The following is a 21,119-nucleotide window of genomic DNA, read 5'->3' as shown; positions in this document are numbered from 1 at the left end:
TGAGAGTAACAACTATTAATTCCCATGGCTCATCGTAACGTAATGGAAGCAAGCATATGTAACACTGACTATACAAAAACTATAAAAGGGTACAAACCAGTAAGATTCATAGTATCAGAGAGATGATTCATGCAGACTTCAAAGGGCATAACACATATGGTCATCTATTGTGAGCATTCCTGCAGGATAGTGATGTAACTATTACTATTGTAATCATAATATACAGGTCATTTAAGGAACAAGACATAAAGGAGGGATATCCAACAGGTATTAAAAAAAGGCACATGACCATATGATCGTCAGGCGCTTGCCAGGATTCGTAATACATTGAAGGTCTCAGAGGGCTTGTCACAATATCCTGAGATAATGGGTGGTGCGGAAGTCTAGATAAAAATGACCATTAAATACAGGGGCTGAAGATGATATGGTCAAGTGAACAACTAAAAACAGAGTGCAAAGTTTAGGTACCTATTTAGAGTATATAGGAACATTAAGGCAACACCGTGAACATCAATAGTTATCAACATCAACAGGTATCAACATCAACATCAACAACATCAACAGGTCAACCTGTGTAAGCAGAGAAACCGTAGCTTTGCCTGAGATGGCTCGTATAGAAAAAAAACACCAGGGCACAAAGTCAGAGCACTGTTAACTTCAGGTATACTCTTTGGCTCTCATACTCCTAGTTGCCTGGGTGAATCTTGACTGATCTGCTCCATGTTATTATTGAAATTTACCCTTTTTAGGCACATTTGGTAGGAGTTGAGTGTGGTGTTACTGGTGGGCTATGAGACAGAGTAGGGAGGTGAAACTCTCAATACCAATCTGGAATATCCACATGAGGTGTTTGAAGGGCCTCACAAAACATTGGTAGATCCTCTGGTGTTTTAAGGATGTGCTGGTTCCCATTGTGATTAAGCCCTTGTACACGCGGTTGGAGATTCCGACAACCAAATCGGTCAGAGTAATTCCGACGGATTAATTCCGGAAGAGGTCCGGAAGTGATGTTGCATACACACGGTCGGACTAAGTTGTCGGAAAATCCGATTGTACATAACGTGATGACGTTATTTCATTACGACGGGACTACGTTCAGGCTAGTAGCCAATAGCTTTGGTCTAGGAATTTGATCTGAGCATGCGTGGCACTTTGTCCATCGGAGTAGGCTACACATGATCGGAGTATGTCCGATAGGAGCATTTTGTCGGAAAATTTTACCTGCAAGTTGGAAAACTTGGTCCGTCGAATATTCCGACGGAAACAGTCTGATGCAGACCACACACAGTCGAAATATCCGACAAAACGGTCCGATAGGAAACATTCCGACTGAATCTCCGACCATGTGTACAAGGGCTAACAGATAGAGCAAAGGGGAATTTCCATCTGTATGAGAGGCTATGTTATCTGAGGACTTCTAATAGCAGGTGCAGAGCCCTGTGGTTGCCCAGGGTAATCAGAGAGAGGTCCTGGAAGAGAGCAATTTTGTGATCATTGAAAGAGATGTGCTCATTCTGACGGGCTTGAGCCAGAACTTCCTCCTTGAGCTTGTAATTTGGGAGACAGCAGATTATGTCTCTGGGGGTGCAGACTCGCTGGGATGAGGTCTGAGGGCTCTGTGAGCTCTTTCAAAGTCAATAAGCATGCCTGCTGGCCTCTATAGTAGATTATTAAAAATGTAGGATAGGGTGGATCTGCTTTAATTAGTGGCAATTGATTCTGGCACTCCCCGAACCCTAATATTATGCCTCCTGCCCCTGTTATCCAGAACCTCTAGGTGACGGTTAACTCTAATAAGTTGTGCAATGTGAGCATCTGAAACTGATACCAGATGTAGATAGCTTTGTCCCACTTATGCCCTGATCATTCAGTGTTATTCATTTTCTCATTCAGTGTCAGCAAGCCAGCTTTTTGTTCAGTTATGGCAGAGGTGAAAGTGTTTTTTTATGTCAGCCACAAACAGGGACATATCAGCATAGGAGAGGGGATGATCTGGGGGGGGCGTTGTCTCACCATATCCTCTGAATCAGCCTGAGACTTCTTGCTGTAATCCTCCTCGTGTTCAACCAGCACCACCTTGGCTGAGCCTGCACCGCGGGAGGACCGCTGCTGGAATATGAATAAATCCATTATATTGTGAGATCTCGGAAACCGAAGCAGAGCGCCGTGCAGGTACCTTTTGCTCTACTCTTTGCCTATTATTTATATTTAGGATAGGATTACTCTACTGTTTACTCGTGGTTTATTTTTATTTACAGCTCGATGAGTGAATTTTTTAGTCGCACCGTATATGGACAATTTGTTTTTGATAATAGTGCACTATTTAATCATTGTCTTTAGAGTGATCTTTAGTTTGATGGGCGACTTTCAGTCGCACTGTACATGGATAATGTTTTAAACCATCTCTTGATGTTAATGTACTAGTCCACATTGTGTGTCGTCTCATGCTGCTTTTTTGCATTCTTTGAGGGTTAACTACCACTTTAATTGTGCATTACTTGTTCATTTTTCATGTTCTTGTCTTATAGTCAATTAGCTGGTCATGATTCTTTACGCTGAGGTCTATACCGGTTTTAAGGGCTGTTTGTGACATCTAGGTCATCAGGGGTTTTGCTGTGGGATTTGAATTTACATTTATATTATATTTAAGATTTATATATATTGTGTATGCTTTATGAATATTTAAAAAAAAAAAAAAAAAAACGTTATTTTCCCCTTTATGGGGCTTTATGGAGCTATGTGTGCAACATTTGTATACATGGGGAGATATTAATCCATATGTATATGTGTTTTCATTAGCCGATCAAAGCTTGTCCGCTTTATGGTACATCAGATACATACTGTATTTTACAGATGATTATTTCACATGCTTTTTACATGTTTATATGGCTTCACATATGCACACATACATATACAGTATAATGAGATATATACAATGAGGTTGATAACCTTTCCATTTATTAGCATTAATTAAGTATCTGTTTTTGACATACATATGTGTTTTTTTTTTAATTTCTGGGGTCCATGTGTGGGAAGCTGCTTTATAGCCACACTCACATATGGACAAGAGCACTTACCTAATGTTCACGCATTTATTCCACTTATTTCATGTATACACTGATTTTATTCATTTATGTTTATATTTGAATATCATATATTAGAATTTTGTAAGTTATGTCATAAAGTTTACCTTTTTTGGTTCACTTAATAATTCACATTCATAATGAATTTCACTTTTGATGCATTTTCATTTCATTTTTTTCACAATCACATTTGGTCACATTAAATTATCCTTTAGTGATATATGATTAATTATTATTATTTACAGTACATGGTTTATATCTTCAAGTTATTACTTTTGTATTTTGTTAAGAATATATTTACTTTTTGATCATTGTATCATGTGGGTTTCATTATTTCATTAACTATTTAAATTGACTAATTAGACATGGTATTTAACTCATTTTCTGTGCTGTGATTGATATGATTAAGCCCTACTGCTAGTGCGAAACATCAGCTTTTTCTTTGTCTGCTGTGTTTGTTGAGTTTTTGATGTGATCTTCCAATAAAGAACAGTGTTTTTTCTGAAGAGTGCGGCAGTCCAGAGTCTATTTTCGTCTGTCGCCGTGCAGGTGTTCCGAATAGTAGCTGGTTGGGTTTGCCCATGACAGGTGTGTATCGTGTCAGTGTTAGGCTGAAGGGCCGCGGGAAGAGAGAAGCCCCTTCTCTATGCTGCCATCCACACTGTGTGCCAGGCCACGCCCAACTCCCCTCCACGTTAGCCAATGTGTCCATGTACACTATGGCTCTTTTAGTTTACAGCCATATGCTCTTACAGGTAGAAAATAAAAGCCCCACCAAACTCGTTTTTTTCTGAGAGGAGCCTGCGGAATGCCCCATAATTCACTGCGAGCCCGTCAATGCTGCTGATTGGCTAAAGCATGCACCTGACCTGCATGCTTTGGCCAATCACAGCACGCTCTACTGTGAGAGCCATGATTGGCCAAAGGCAGGGTGCCTTTGGCCAATTATGGCTCAGGGGGCTAAGCCCACGCCCCACCCTATGTAAGGCTGCTTACATAGTGACCATACATAGTGTAATGAATGCGAGCAGCAAAATTACATTTCTAAAGGAATAAATGTGATTTAAAATTGCTCACGGCTGTAATGTATTGCCGGAGCCTGGCATTATACATTATACATACAAATCATTGAAATCAAGTCTGGTATGGCTATTAAGGGGAACCCCATGGCAAAATAAAAAAAATGGCACGGGGTCTCCCCAAAATCCCCACCAGGCCCTTCAGGTCTGGTATGGATTTTAAGGGGAACCTGTGCCAAAATTAAAAAAAAATGGTGTGGGGGACCCCAAAATCCATACCAGGCCCTTATCCATGCACACAACCTGGCCAACTGCAGGAAAAGGGGGGAACAAGAAAGTGCCCCCTCCTGAACCATACCAGGCCACATGCCCTCAACATGGGGAGGGTGCTTTGGGGTTCCCCACAAAACAGCAAGGGCCTCTTCCCACAACCCTTTTCCTGGTGATTGTGAGGGTCTGCAAGTGGGGGAATTATCAGAATCTGGAAGATCCCCCCCTCCATGGAAATGGACATCAGAAAGATTGTACCCCTACTGATTCACCAAAAAAAAGTGTCAAAAAAGTAAAAATGACAGGAGACAGTTTTGGACAATTTCTTTATTTTAAAAAAAAGGGACCCGTGATGTCCATCCATCTTCAATCACAGCGTCTGACGGTCCCAAGGAAAAAAAACTGTAAAAACTCTGCCTCTATGGGAGCCGTCCTGTCGACTGCAGCCTTTTTGTGATAACAGCTGTTATATAGCTGAGGGCAGGGCCACCCGGTGATGGGTGACCCTGTCCCTCTGACATCATGTGACATCACATGATGTCAGAAGGGGGCATGGTCACCCGGTTACATCACCCGGGGCCCTACCCTTGCCTATATAACAGCTGTCAAAGCAAAAACACGACAGTCGCTGGGACGCCTCCAATGTCCAAGGTCTCTGGACCATCGTACGCTGTGATTGAAGATGAATGGACATCGCGGGACACTTTTTTTTTAAATAAAGGAATTGTCAAAAACTGTCTCCTGTCATTTTTACTTTTTTGACACTTTTTTGGTGAATGAGTAGGGGTTCAATGTACACGATACCCATTCACATAGGGGGGCTGGGATTTGGGGGCCCCCTTGTTAAAGGGGGCTTCCAGATTCTGATAAGCCACAGACCCCCACAAGCACCGGGCACGGGTTTTTGAGGGCATGTGGCCTGGTACGGTTCAAGAGGGGGCACTCTTGGTGCCCCCCTTTCCTGTGATCTGCCAGGTTGCGTGCTCCGATAAGGGTCTGGTATGGATTTTAGGGGGGACCCAACTCCATTTTTTTTTTAATTTTGGTGTGGGATTCCCCTTAATATCCATACCAGACCCAAAGGGCCTGGTACTGGACTGGGGGGAACTCACACCATTTTTTTCAATGATTTCTGTCTATATTGCGGGGATCTGACAATACAAGCAGTTTTAAATTAAAGTTTTTTCTTTAGAAATGTCATTTTACTGTAGCACTGTTATAAACATGGGAAAAATGCACTACTTTACAGGAAGGAGACCCCCCAGGCACGATATTTAAAGGAATATTTATTGTTTCACTTTAAGTATTATTAAAATCTCGGCTCCTGAAAAAAAACTTTCTTTTGGCTTTAGCTTGGTGCTTGGTTTTCTTTCCCTGATCGCTTCATTGAGCAGGCACATGAACAGTAGCTGAAGGGGTACAGGAGGCAGTGGAGCCCAAGATCTGACAGGCCAGGGACCATTACCAGCCCGTGGCCCAAGGGTTGGGAAACCCTGGTTTAACAAACTAAATGTTAATCAGTTTGGGTAAATACAGATTAAGCAAAGGTTAGGAAACCAGGCCAAAGTACAGATCTAATTCCAACAAACAGGATTGAAAGGGATATATGAGGGAATCACTAAACAGATTTTATTACTATTTTATCTATGTATTATAGTATAATAAAGCCTTCTTAAAACCAAAGGTATTTTTATGTCCCATTCCATCAAATATCCCAAAAATAAGAGGATTATTTCTCATTTTAGTATAGTGGGCGTACTCATGTAAATCATTTCTTAATGCTGCAACAACCATATCCATAACCACTGGTGTAAAGTGCAAATATAGCCTAATACTATAGAGTCATTTAGCCATTTCAGGCTTTTTGCCCATCGTCAGTTAAGTGTATGGCAACTATCTATCATCCAAATTTACAGAGTTTCCTACTAACTTATTAAAGGTTAACTTCATGTCTTTGTTCCTCAGGCTGTATATAATTGGATTTACCAATGGTGTCCCCACTGTATAGAACAATGATTGTAATTTGCTTATACTCGATAACTGTCCTCTGCTTGGTAGACCATAACTAAATATCAGGGCAACATAAAATATGGAGACTACAGTCAGATGTGAGCTACAGGTGGAGAAAGTCTTCTGTTTTCCAGTAGCCGATGTGATTTTCAGTATAGTAAAAATAACATTACTATATGATACAATAATAAATAAGAAAGGTAGGAAAAGTACAGCTATGCTAATCAGAATCATTTCTACACGAACCACAAATGTATCTGAACAAGAAAGGTTTAACAAGGGCAAAGCGTCACAGAAGAAATGGTCAATAATATTTGGTCCACAGAAGTCCAGACAAGCAATTGTAACCGTGCTGATCATCATAATAATAATGCCCAACAGCCAAGACATAACAGCCAGTTTTATGCAGAAAAGCTTATCCATTATAGATGTATAATGCAATGGCTTACAGATAGCCAAATATCGGTCATAAGCCATCACCGTCAGAAGAAGACACTCTGAACATTCCGTCATTGCAAAAATATAATGCTGGAACATGCAGCCTCTGAATGACATTATCCCATATTCTTGAACTACAATATAAAGCAAGTTTGGGCAGATATCTGTGCTTAGAATTAAATCAGATAAAGAGAGCTGGGTGAGGAAGAAGTACATTGGAGTATGGAAGTTGCTGTTGTAGGATACCAGGGTGATGATCAAGAGGTTTCCACAAAGTGTTGAGATGTAAATCACCAAAATTAGAGTGAAGAGAAATATATGAACAACTTTGGAGCTTTGAAATCCCAGAAGAGTGACATTCGTGATCATGGTCTGGTTGTATTTCAACTTTACATTTGAGAAGGAAAAGGGAAAAAAGACAAACTGAAAGGAAAGTCTTTAATATATATATATATATATATATATATATATATATATATATATATATATATATATATATATATATATATATATATATATATATATATTAATACATTATAATTTTTTTTAATGCAAGCAATATAAGTATTTGAACATGACTAGGTAGAAAACAAACTCATGTGTAACAAGGCACATCATAAAAAGAGAGAACAAAGGGATAGAGAGTTTAGCTTAGTCTCCTGCTATGCCAGACAGGTCACATACTCTGATTAAGGATCTGGTATGGCCTTTTAGGGAGACATCTATGCAAAAAAATTAAAGGGCATATCAGACTCAAGGAATCTGGTTTGAATTTTGGAGGTTCAATTTTTTGTTATCATTCTTGTTGTGTGATGGGCTACAGCAAAAGTTATATTTACAAAAAATAAAATGATACAGTTTAAATTGCAAGGGGGGTGTGGCTGGCAGGCAGAGAAGAAGGTTGTTTGAAAACCCAGCTCTGCACACTGATGGCTCACTGGAGCATACAGCAGACACACAGAGCCTTTGAAGATAGTGGTTTCTGCTGCTAGAGGACTGGACACACCTGGGCTACATGCCCTGCCACAGGAAAGACAGAGGCCAACTGGGGAAGATGATTGATTTTTTTTTCCACAGCCCTGCTGTAGCACTGGGCAATATGGCACTGGTGGCTCTCCCCACTCACAGCAACACCGTTCCACAATAGATAAGGGATACATGTGGCACTTCTCTCCTGAAAACAACCATCCACAGCACTAGAGGGGATCTTCTTCTCAGGCTTCATCCAACACATCCAGTCCTGTAAGGGCTAAACAGAAACATAATCCACCCTCAGAGCATGCTTCAGGGGGTGAGTGAGACCATCATGTGCTTATATGACACCAGGGAACTACAAGAATCCATAATGGAGTTCCCCACTAATGACCAAGGACATGTTAGTCTCCCTGAGAAGTACAATTCCCTCAGACATTATGTAATTTGCCCAACAGTTCAGATTTTACATTAAAGAGGTGGGAGACAGACTAGCCCTTATAGAAGATAAAATGACCTGGTAGACATGCATAACGAGAGAGAGAAGCTGACAAAGCCTGGAGCAAAGCAAAACTTGCTGATCCGGAGGACAGATCCAGGTGCAATGATGTCAAATTTAATTGATTCCTTGAATTGATTTGATTAAACCACCTGAACTGAAAGCTTACTATCTTAACATCTTGAAAGAGGCCTTGTCAGATGCACCTTTGGAAGAACTCACAATTGACTGCATACACAGGCTACCTAAGGAGAAACACTTCCCTGCCTCTCGCATCCTATGGAATTCCAGGCCCTAATCTGTCTGACCATTTCCTACTCTGTCAACTTTTAGGCAATCCCTGAAAACATTTCTCTTCAGTGAAGCCTATCCTGCCTCTACCTAACAAATGTACTTTTATTTTCTCCATCAGGTCATCCCCCGCAGTTACTATATTACCTTTTATATTTCTTGACCCTCCCTTTTAGATTCCTCCTGTATTGAATTGTATTGTAACTGTATTGTTATGCCTCGTACACACGATCGGAAATTCCGCCAGCAAAAGTCCGATGAGAGATTTTGGTCAGAAAATGCGACCGTGTGTATGCTCCATCAGACTTTTGCTGGCGGAATTCCAGCCAGCAAAAGATTGAGAGCAGGTTCTCAATTTTTCATTCGGGAAAAGTTTCCATCCAAAATTTCCGATTGTCTGTACCAATTCTGACACGCAAAATTCCTACACATGCTCAAAAACAATTTGACGCGTGCTCGGAACCATTGAACTTAGTTTTCTTAATGCTGTACGTCACAGCATTCTTGACTGTCGAAAGTTCAGCAAACTTTTGTGTGACCATGTGTATGCAAGTCAAGCTTGAGCGGAATTCCGTCAGAATAAACATCCAAGATTTTTCATATGGGAAATCCACTCGTGTGTGCACAGCATTAGCCCTCACAGTGTAAAGTGCTGTGCAAACTGTTGGAGCTATATAATCACTGCACACCTCCCAAGGTATAAAATAGCACATATTCACTTTTTATATATCAAGGAGAAGCTACTTGCCATTTTTAGAAACGTGGATAAAATGTGGATCAATTATCCTTTTATGTCAACCTTTAGGCTTACACCATGCAATAGATTAGAAAATTAGCCACAATTATAAAACCTTTTGTGCAATCACTGCATCTCCTATCAATTGCGCTACCCAGCAAAACCCCTCATTATTAAGGATAACCATATCTTTGTGGTTACTTCTCTAGCTGAATATGGAATCTGACACTACTGCACCTTACGTGTGTCCCTCACCTGCTTCTGACCCACCTGATGAGCAAGATCCTCCAAACGACTGATCCTCTGTGTTTGTCAGCCTAGCACCAAGATGACATGGCTCAGGTGAGTTCATATAGTATAACCAGCAAACAACTTATATTTTGCACCCTGTTGATTTGTGGTTACTGTTCCTCTCAGATTTCAAATTAGAATCACTGTTTTTTAGAATACCTGATCTGTTTTTGTCTTGTTTTTCTTTGGTTTCTTTGACTTTATTCTACCCTTTATACTATTAATAGATTCCATACTTCCAGAGTGGACTCTGATTTTGCTCTATTCCCTAACAACTTCACCAACACCCTCAGGCTCTACAGACTTGATTTGACACTTCTTAAGTCCTGCCTGTATCTGGAAAGGATCTTTTCTCTACAATCCTACGACACACTTTCCTGATTGCATCTTTATCCTATGTTGGATTGCAAGATGCAATTCAAAATATCTTCTTCTTTGAATGTAAAAGGCCTCAACTGTTTGACCAAACACTATATGGCACAGAGAGAGTCATATAGGCTCAAGTTTGATGTCCTCTGTCTACAGGAGACTCATTTCCACACATATTATTTTCCAATACCTCATCTAAGAAGAGAAGAGTACTTATTGCGGTTAAAGAAACTGTAGCTTTTAAACTTATCACATCCAAATCAGACATACAGAGATAACACCTACTATTGGTCTACATGACCAACAATTGTACCTACTCCATCATCAATGTTTACCTCCCCAACGAAAAAGCCAGTCTTTGCACTAAAAAAATCTGGAAAAAGATACAGCATCTATGCCAGAGTCACATTATTCTATGTGGGGATTTCAATGCTGTTCCCAACAGGCAATTGGATTCTTCGGACCCTTTCCACAATCATTCCCATAGAGCAACTTTATAAAAAAATTCTTTACTTTTCCCACCTTTTTGATGTGTGGCGTTGCCACTATTCAATGGAAAATTACTATTCCTTTTTTTCTCATGCTCACAATACCCACTCACGTATTGATCTATTCTTGGCTGATACGTTTTTTCTCTAAATTGTATGTAAGTCTGAAATTGATAATATATTCTGGTCAGACCATGTCCCTGTGTCTATCACAGTTGGAGGGGCCCCACTGGAGGCAAGAACTAATAGACGGAGAAACCATTTTCTGATGATGTTACAACCAAAACAAAAATCAAACATACAAATCTCTTTACAATAATTATTTGCAATTATTGCTCAATCTACCATGGATCCTTTCACACTGTGGAATTCCCACATGGCTTTCATTAGAGGTGTACTGATAAAATTAATTTCAATTTCTCTGAGTCAAATCCCCTCCATACTCGTATATTTAAATCAGGCAAGACATGACCTTGGAACACTTCTACTGGTCCAGCCGGTAAAATCCATGCAGTTCAATTTCTACAACCATGGCAATAAAGCCGATAAACTTCTGACCCACCAACTAAATGATAGGACATCTAAAAAATAAATTGTCACACTTATTCCATCCTAAAACTGGTGAGAAATAGTTAATTCCCCAAGAGATTGATGATGCATTCAGCATCTATTAAAGCTCTCTTTATAATCTGAAGCAGGGTACATTTATTTTCCAGCCTATATCTGAATTAGATGCAGAATTTCTAGACTCAGGATTGTTGCCTAAATTGTCATCTGATGATCTGCTTATCCTCAACCAACTTTTCACTGGCAAAGAAATCTTAGAAGTAATTCATGCAGTCCTTTACAACAAATTGCCAGGATTTGATGATTTTACCTCTGAATATTTTCAGCTGTTCCACTCCACCCTATTGTCAAGTACCTGATTAGTGAGCCTGATGTGAAAAGGAAGGCCTCTCGTACAGCTCTAGCGCAGGGGCTATGGATAGTGAGACAGCGGCCACAGAAGCATGGTGAGGTATTAGTGCCTGTGAACAGAACAGTAGTCGGTGTGGCAGCAGCAGTCAGCAGGTGAATATGGCAGAAGAACAGGCTGGTGGCAGATGACCTGGCACTGAGCTTGGCTGGTGGCAGACTGTGGGTAAGCAGCTGGAAACAGGAGCCAGATGTGAGCTTGCTGGACTGTTGTTCTTTTTTTGTTTTGTTTAACTTATTTTTTGGGCAGCACTGTACTCTCTTGGCATGCCATTCTATTCTCTGCAACCATCTTTCATTTTATAGTGGTGATTCAGAAGGTATTTACCAGTCCGTATTGTAGTCATATAATATTCGAATGATGAGAAATGCTAATGGTTAGACATGTGTAAATTTATTTAGTTCCCAATTAGTTTTTTAACAAATTTCCAAAAATTCATTCATTCAGAAATATCTGAATTAACGAAAACCCATTTAATCAATTTTTCTAAATATTCATAAATTTGAATATTCAAAAATGTGTTAATTCATAATTTTCAAAAATCTGAAAAGCCGTACATTCGTAAATTCAAAATTCGTAAATACGAAACCTCAAAAATCTGAAATAATAACTAACTAATAATAACTTAACTATCACTAACTATTAAATTATAGGTATTGGAATTTCCTTTCAAATTTGGCTGTTAGTGAATGTAATGCATACAAATATATCCAAAGTTATGAATTATTCAAAATAACGAATGCCGTATCTAACTGAATTTATTGTAACAAATTAATAATAATAAATAACAATGATAATAATAATAAAAGCTTTTTTATTATGATTATTATTATTTATTAATTTGTTATGTTCCATTTGTTTAGATGCAACATTCATTATTTCGAATAATTCGTAACTTTGGATAAAAATTTGAAAGGAAATTCCAATGCCTATAATTTAATAGTTAGTTATTATTAGTTAGTTAGTTATTATTTAGAATTTTTCGGATTTTCATTCTTTCAAATTTTTGGATTTTCTTTCTTATTTTTGGATTATCAAACTTTTAAATTTTCGAATTTTCAGATTCACGAATTTATGAATTTTCAAATTTACAAATTTTCTAATTTTTACGAATTGCGATCATAGCGAATGACCCGGAAAAAAAAAAAGAGTGAACCGAAAACCAACAAATTTTTTGACACATGTCTGATGTGTGGTTATGAAAGTATTGTTGTTGAGGTCTGAGTTTACTAGCTGGTATGGAATGCAAAACTCCTCTATGCAAAAGAAGCAAATTATTCCAGCAGCAACTCGGTTCACCCAGAGAGATGCATTTATTTACACTTCAGAACAGCCAACAGAGGTACAGACCGGGTTGATGACAGGATACTTGGAATATTCATGCACCAATCAGACACCTTGAGAGAACCCAGTTTCTCCTGTCATAACTTAGCCAAAGGAACCTTCCCTAATATAAGCATTTTTCCCATTCAGTAACAAGGTCAAGCGATCTGATTGGCCAGTTTCAGTAGCCACTTTGGTCTACTTTTGATCTTCTGGGTGACAGATAATGACTCTTTGCCATGGACAGCTGCAATCATAAAACCTAATTAAAGTTCTCCAGAAATATATTGCATTCTTTTACTAGTATTATTATTATTATTATTAATAAACAGGACTTATATATAGCGTCCCTGTTCATGCAGTGCTTTACAACTTGAGGGTAGACAGTACAAATACAATACACTTTAATACAGTAGGAACCAGAGAGCCCTGCCTATTAGAGCTTACAATCTAAAAGGGAGAGTAAAGAGATACAAGAAGCAATAACTGTGGGTGATGAGCTGATGGAGAAAATAAATGTACAGTTGTTAGGTGGGGCCAGATAGGCTTCTCTAAAGAGATGGGTTTCAGGGATCATCTGAAAGTGGACAAAGTAGGAGATAGGAGATAGTTGGACAGATTGGGGTATTTTACTATTAATTAGATGAACCATTTGATGAATGGTATTTACCATAAACAATAATTACTTATGACCTCTTTTGATGTTCAGTTATCATAATTAATGGCCTAATTGCATTCCTAAACAAAGACATAAACATTTTAAATTGTCTTCCTTGAACTTTATGATTCCTTTTAAGTCTGACCAGACCATTTGCACTCCACGCTCCCTCTCTTTGAACTGTTTAATTAGATTGGCCCTCAGGGGCAAGGTGGTCATGAATAAAGTGTGCAGTCATGTTGAAAAAGCAAGGGGCCATCCCCAAACTTTTCCCACAAAGCTGGGAGCATGAAATTGTCCAAAATATCTTGGTATGCTGACATCTTAAGAGTTCCCTTCACTGGAACTAAGGGGCCAAGCCCAACCCTTGAAAAACAACCCCACACCATAATCCCCCCTCCACCAAATGATTTGGACCAGTAAGCAAGGTCCATAAAGACATGGATGAGAGTGTTTGGAGTGGAGAAACTTGACTGGCCTGCACAGAGTCTTGACCTCAACTTGATAGAACACCTTTGGGATAAATTATAGGGGAGACTGTGAGCCAGACCTTCTCGTCCAACGTTAGTGCCTGACCTCACAAATGTGCTTCTGAAAGAATGGTTAAACATTCCCATGGACACAATCCTAAACCTTGTGGACAGCCTTCCCAGAAAAGCTGAAGCTATTATAGCTGCAAAGGGTGGACCAACTCAATATTGAACCTCACAGACTAGGACTGGAATGCCATTAAAGTCATGTGCATTTAAAGGCAGGCATCCCAATACTTTTGACAAAACAGTGTAGTTGTTCTGGGCTACCTGTTCCTGGCCGGCTCACACAGATATACTGCGGCAGAATGGCTCTCCTGGGTGAAATCCATATATATACGGCTTTGCATTTGTATTTAAACACAAAAATCCCTGTACTGTCAGAGGAGAGAAGACCAATTGTGTGTTCCTACAAAGTAGGGGCAGCGATCTGTCATCTCTTCTAGTTAGTCCCATCCCCACACAGTTAGAACACATTGAGGGAACACACAGTTAACCCCTTGATGGCCTCTAGTGTTAACCACTTCCCTGCCAGTGACCTTTATACAGTAATCAGTGCATATTTATAGCACTGATCACTCTATAACTGTTAATGGTCCCAAAAATGTGTAAAAAGTCTCCGATCTGTCCATCACAATGTTGCAATACCACTAAAAATTGAAGAACACCGCCATTACTAGTAAAAAAAATAAAAAAATAAAAACACCATAAAAATGCCATAAATCTTTCCCATGGTTTGTATATGTTATAAGTTAACGTTTGTGCAAACCAATCAATAGGTAGAAGAATACATATTGACCTAAACTGATGAAGATTTTTTTTTTATTTGGGGAATATTTATTATAGCAAATTGTCACTCTTTTTTTGTCTATAGCGCAAAAAAACTGCAGAGGTGATCAAATACCACCAAAAGAAAGCTCTATTTGTGGGAAAAAAAGAAATCTTCCGGGGTTGAAGTGGTTAAGGACCAAGCCTATTTTTAAAAACTTGGTGTTTACAAGTTAAAATCATTTTTTTTTTTGCTCGAAAATTAGTTAGAACCCCAAACATTATATATTTTTTCCAGACACCCTAGAGAATAAAATGGCGGTCATTGCAATACTTTATGTCACACCGTACTTACGCAGCAGTCTTACAAGTGCATTTTTTTTGGGAAAAAATAAATTTTTTTGAATAAAAAAATAAGACATCAGTAAAGTTAGCCCAATTTTTTTTTAGTATTTAAAAGAAAATGTTACGCTGAGTAAATTGATACCCAACATGTCAAGCTTCAAAATTGCTTGTGGAATGGCAACAAACTTTGACACTTAAAAATCTCCATAGGCAATGTTTACATTTTTCTACAGGTTACATGCTTAGAGTTACAGAGTAAGTATTTTGCTAGAAGTATTGCTCTTGCTCTTTTGATCATGGCGATACCTCACATGTGTGGTTTGAACAACGTTTTCATATGTGGGCGCGAATTATACTTGCATTCGCTTCTGTGCGTGAGCTCGGTGGGACGGGGCACTTTAAAAAAAAAAATCTTATTTATTTTACTTTTTATTTTTTATTTTTACACTGTCCTTTTAAAAAAAATTGGGTCACTTTTATTCCTATGAAAAAAAAAAAAAGCTTGCCAGGACCTCTTAAATGTGAAATCTGGGGTCAAAAAGACCTCAGATCTCAAATTTACACTTAAATGCAATGAAAAAAAAAGTCTTTATAAAAAATAAAAAAAATCCCCTTTAAGACAATTGGGGGAAGTAACGTTTGATGTCGCTTCCATCATCCAATATTATGGAGACGAGCAGGGGCCATCTTTCCCTCACTCAGCTCCATGTCTGAGAGGGGAGAGGACCGACAGCTCCGGTAAGCGGCGGAGATGACCAGAGCGAGGCGGGGTCCCCTGCTGCCCCCCCTCCTGCCCCCGATTAAAGTGATCTAGTGGCAAATCTGCCACAGAGACCACTTTTATCAGAAAGAGAACCATCAGCTTTTTAAGAATATACCTGGGTTATGGCAGCTATCTGCTGCTATTACCCGGTATTCTACACGAAAGTACCGACGTATAATGATGGCGGGCAGTCCACAAGTAATTAAAGAACAACTACACTCTTGTTGAAAAAAAGCATCCCCCTCTGGGTGATCATTGTACATTGCAAGGATTTTAACAAACTTTATTGCAGATTCCTACCTTTTGTTGTTCTGAAGAAATAACTATTTGTTTCACCAGGCCATTACCAGACTTATTTTGAATGGAAGGGTCTGGTTCATTTTAATCACTCAGTGCACGTGTTTAACCTTTAGATAGTATCTGACCAAATCTAAAATTCCTATTGCAGGGATGTCTAAAATAATAATTTGTAATTTGCCCAGTCAAGGAGTAAGAATTTCTGGGAAAATAAGTGAGCCAATTATGCTAGCAGGACATTACATTTCTGGGGGTATTCTGTACAGAACACCTTCGGGTTGCCATATTGTATTTACTCTTACAGAAAATAGTAACATTTACAGATTGAAAAGCAAAGGTAATTAACCCCCCACTCAAAAAAAAAACAATAAAAAAAAATGAAATTACAACATGGCTTGTGTAGCAATTGTATATGCTATATTATTATTATTTTTTTGCTAATTGTCAACACTGTAGGGATTTTTTTATTTATTTCTGTCAAAAGCAATGGTAAATTAGAATAACTAGTAATCTGAAAATTTTTTAAATTACCTGAATATTTATTTTTTTTTTTTTTGGGGGGGGGGGGATTTGCAGGAATTCTGAAATCCATGTAAGCTTGAGTCATGCATTCTACAAAAATTGGACAGTATACTACAGATACAGAATAATAATAATAATAATAATAATAATTACAGGTATATCAAAATATTGCTGTTTCCTGATTTGCATGAATACGATTTTTGATTGTAAATGTCTGTTAGCTAGCCTGTAAAAATTTATGAAGAAGCCAATAAAATATCATAGAGATATGTAAGGAAGAAAAATGTAAAGGAAAGCAATCACAGTTTTAATGAAAAATGCAATATAACGACATACCATTCTTTTAATTAAGGGAACATTGGTTAATAACTCACTACAAGGGCAGCTAGAATGTTAAAAAAAAATAAAAACTCATGTTTGCCACACTTCAAAAGGAGAATAAATTAAGGTTCGCTTTTACCACTTTTCCTGAAATAAAATGATTTATGTCCATGTCTGTCTCTTCTTCTCATATCGGTATTCCAGTAATACCATGTATTGTTATTACAGCCACTCTATATATATATATATAGACAGAGGCACAGAGGGAGGCAGTGTTGGTGAATCTACAGGGAATCTCACTAGGACTGTGAAATTCTAATTAAGTGAATTATCAAGAGAGATGTGTTATCAGATGAACACTTGTTTTCTAATTATCAAGTAAGTAAAATATATATTTATAGGTTAATCTCTAAATATGCCAGGGCAATATAGGTAGGGCAATGCATAAAAAATATGAAAGTTCCCTAGTCCACTTTCCAAGTAGTTAGAAAACAAAACAGTTTTCACTGCTAAGGTTAAAACTGAGTTTTTTGTTTCAAATAGTTAATGTGATTGTAGCCGTATTAGTGCAATTGTGACAGAGAAAATTGAGTACTGTCCGTGATACTTTTTTTATTTGCACTAACATACAATTTTTCAGGACAAGCTTTTGGGTATGTCCCCTTCTTCAAGGTCCAAGCAGTACTGATTTACAAATTTTTAAGCAGAATGTAAAACCAAAACCAAAAAAAAAAAACACCTCTGAGGGAAAGAAGAGAAAAAAAAAACAACAAAAAAAAAACACATACAAATCAATGGCAATAAAGATAAGAGAAGAGTTAGTGAGATAAGACAGAGGGAGAGCTATGGAATGGAGGGGGGTTGCTAGTCACAGAGGGGGTTGTAAAACTTTAGTATAATGAGTAAGGAAACCTATATCTAAATTCAGGCCATTATTATAAATTCAGGCCATTAAATTCAGGCCATTATACAAAAAATAATTTTTTCTCTTCTTTCCCTCAGAGGTGTTTTTTTTTTTTTTTTTGGTTTTGGTTTTACATTCTGCTTAAAAATTTGTAAATCAGTACTGCTTGGACCTTGAAGAAGGGGACATACCCGAAAGCTTGTCCTGAAAAATTGTATGTTAGTGCAAATAAAAAAAGTATCACGGACAGTACTCAATTTTCTTTGTTTCAAATAGAGATGAGTTCAGTGTTTGGTCTCAACAAAATTGCGGACTGAAAATTGGCTGTTTGGATGTATTTGAAAATTGAACATTTAGGGCGTTCAGCATCGTACATGGCAGCTTCTGTTTGTCAATGGTTGCTAAGGAAGCATCCAGTACTTGGACTTGCTATATCCTTACTAACCACTGATGTCACCCGTCCCATTCACTTTCACGGCTGGGAATCCACGGACACAAATGTAAATAGGTCAGTTACAACATTGCCTAAATATTGCCACTTGGCCACATTTGGACAATAATTCATACCTGGTATGTCAGAAATCCAAACTGAGCTTCTCCAACATTTTAGCTGGTCTCAGAAATGGCAGAGTACTAAACTGAGCTCTCCAAAGTATTTAATTTATTAACTAATATTCAAGTACTTTCCCATTGTTACTTGGTTCCCACTCGGGTAGCCAAAGTCACCGCAAACTTTTCTCTGTGTTTTCAGGTTTGTAATGCATTAGGTACCTTTCACCATACTAGTCTTGTAATAAGTGACTTCTGGAAGAGCATTCATGGAAAGTTGCAAACGCTTCTACATCACAGCCTCACTGAAGACCCAGTGGAAGCATTGCTTCTCAAGAGATCATAAGGCTATTACAAAGACACAATTCTAAATTGGTATGCATATTTTGACGAACACCAAACAAACTATTGCAAAAGCATTGCCAATTTCTCCTTTAGATCCATTAGGATGAGGTTAAGGTCTGGGTATTCTGGATGATGCCAAATGACAAAATATTGGCTATTTTAAATGACAAATTGTCCCTTTATGTGTTCCACTGAGAGTTATTCCTTTTTCCCCCCAAAACCTTGACCGTCAACTTTTACCTCTGTAATTTTGCCAGGTGACTTGGTGGGAAGGGTGGATGGGTGTGGATTGGCCCCTCCCCCCAGTAAATGACACACTCAAATCTATATCTCCACTTCTATAATTCACTTGAATTCCCTCTATCATCTTTGTTTCCATCTTTGGCTTCACTGATGAGTACAAGGTTCAAACAAGGAAAACGCCACTCCAGGTGAGCAGTCATTACAGTACGAATGCGCTAGGTGCAAGCCACAGCCCTCCACTGATGATCAATAGGAAAAAAAGCTGCACACCACAGGGACGTTCCAAAGACAGAGTGTACTGACCTCAGTGCTTCTTCAGACCAGTTTGACTTACTGCTATTACATGTATTACACCATTATATTCCATTGCACTGGGGCAGCATTTCTTAGCCCACGTACACACGGTCGGAGATTTTGCCAACCAAATCTGTCGGATTTTGTCCGTCGGATTTAGTCCGACGGATTGTGTCCGAAACTGTTGCATACACACGGTCGGGCCAAGTTGTCTGATTTAGCGGTTGCCAAGAACGCGGTGACGTAATTTCGTTACGATGGGACTACATTCAGGCTAGTAGCCAATAGCTTTGATGTAGGAATTTGATCTTAGCATGCGTGGCACTTGGTCCGATCAAAATTCGCTACACATGATTGGAGTATGTCCGACCGGCCCAGTTGGTCGGGAAATATTTCCAACATGTTGGAAAATTGGGTCCGACGGAGATTCGGATGGAATCAGTCCGATGCATACCACACACAGTCGGATTATCTGACGACACAGTCCGATAAGACGCATTCCGACGGATTCTCCGACCGTGTGTACGCGGCATAAAAAGTAAACTGCAGGAATCTAAAATAATAAACAATCATAAACAATCATACTCACCTAGATGGCAGCAGCATTGATCCAAGGTGTAGCTGTCCCCCAGACCCCACCCCGGATGAGCTTTTTCCTATTTTAATATTCTTGCTGTCTAATCCTCACAGTTGAATGTAGACAAAGTGGCTGGGAATGCTTTATGATTTTGTTCACCAAATATGGACCAAAAACATAGTATCCACTCACATTAAGTATACTGTATATACATACACTTAATCCATGGCTCAGTGATGTACAGGAAGAGTCCCAGAAGAAGAACTCTGCTGGTGATGCTGTATACAGCGTTAAAGTGCTTTTAGCCATGTTTAGCTGTGTTTAGCAGCGGCAGGCATTTTTGCAGCCGTGGAGCTGTTCCTCCAGAACTGGCTGGCCCTGGGGTTTTTTTGTAGCTTGAAAACGCCCATGCCCCTTACAGCTCCTGCATAGACACATACAATAATATGGAGAGGCATTTTTAAGCTGTAAAAAAAGGTTCTAGACCTTTTAGTAGGCCCTTTCTCAAAAACCATCAGTTAATACTAAAGCCGCGTACACACGTAGTCGTCTGTCCAACGTACTTAGTTTGGCGGACTTCCCGCCAGACTGTCCATCGTACTTTCCGAACGGGCTACTTGCCCACACACGGCACTTTTTCAGCAGACTAATACGGTGTACTAAGTCCGACGTACTATCCGCCGTACTTTTGAAATGAACGGACTCGCCCACACACGTGGAGAAAAGTCCGCTCATTTCGAGCGGGTCTCCAGGTAGGCAGGGTCCGCGAAGGAGACGTCGCTGGCCCCGCCGCCTGGTGTGGACTTAAAGGGGAACCCCAACGCCGAAAAAAATCAGACCCTTGTCCGAGCACGCTACCCGGCCGGCCAGGAAAGGGGGGGATGAGCTAGCGCCCCCCCCTCCTGAGCCGTACCAGGCCGCGTGCCCTCAACATAGGGGGTGCCTTGGGGAAGGGGGGGCCGCGCGGCCCCCCACCCCAAAGCACCTTGCCCCCATGTTGATGAGGACAAGGGCCTCTTCCCGACAACCCTGTCCGTTGGTTGTCGGGGTCTGCGGGCGGGGGGCTTATCGGAATCTGGGAGTCCCCTTTAATAAGGGGGCCCCCGGATCCCGGCCCCCCACCCTATGTGAATGAGTATGGGATACAATGTACCTCTACCCATTCACCTGTAAAATAAAGTACAAAAAAACACAACACACAAGATAAAATAGTTTATTGCACAGCCCTGGGGGTCTTC

General features: G+C 39.4%; 1 protein-coding gene across 1 annotated transcript; it reads right to left on the bottom strand.

The window, feature by feature from the left end:
* Nucleotides 1–5,480: 5,480 nt before the first annotated feature.
* On the bottom strand, nucleotides 5,481–17,173 carry LOC143963980 (olfactory receptor 13A1-like). The gene is made up of 2 exons (XM_077473704.1): nucleotides 17,109–17,173; nucleotides 5,481–7,207 (listed from the first exon to the last, which is right to left on the bottom strand). Exons 1-2 carry the CDS (start codon nucleotides 17,139–17,141, stop codon nucleotides 6,266–6,268), a joined length of 975 nt encoding a protein of 324 aa, XP_077329830.1. The 5' UTR covers nucleotides 17,142–17,173; the 3' UTR covers nucleotides 5,481–6,265.
* Nucleotides 17,174–21,119: the final 3,946 nt, after the last annotated feature.

This window comes from Lithobates pipiens, unplaced genomic scaffold, assembly GCF_037356315.1.
Source record: "Lithobates pipiens isolate NorthernLeopardFrog02 unplaced genomic scaffold, aLitPip1_a1.2 Scaffold_8, whole genome shotgun sequence".
Taxonomy (NCBI): Eukaryota; Metazoa; Chordata; class Amphibia; order Anura; family Ranidae; genus Lithobates; species Lithobates pipiens.
Note: the sequence above shows the minus strand (reverse complement) of the source record. Positions and strands in the feature narration are given on the sequence as shown.

Excerpts from the sequence above, each read along its gene's own strand:
- LOC143963980 (XM_077473704.1), bottom strand. The coding sequence starts at position 17,141 with ATGGACATAAATCATTTTATTTCAGGAAAAGTG. Across the intron at positions 7,208-17,108 it reads ATTTTATTTCAGGAAAAGTG|TTGAAATACAACCAGACCAT; the intron begins GTAAAAGCGAAC and ends TCAAATGTAAAG.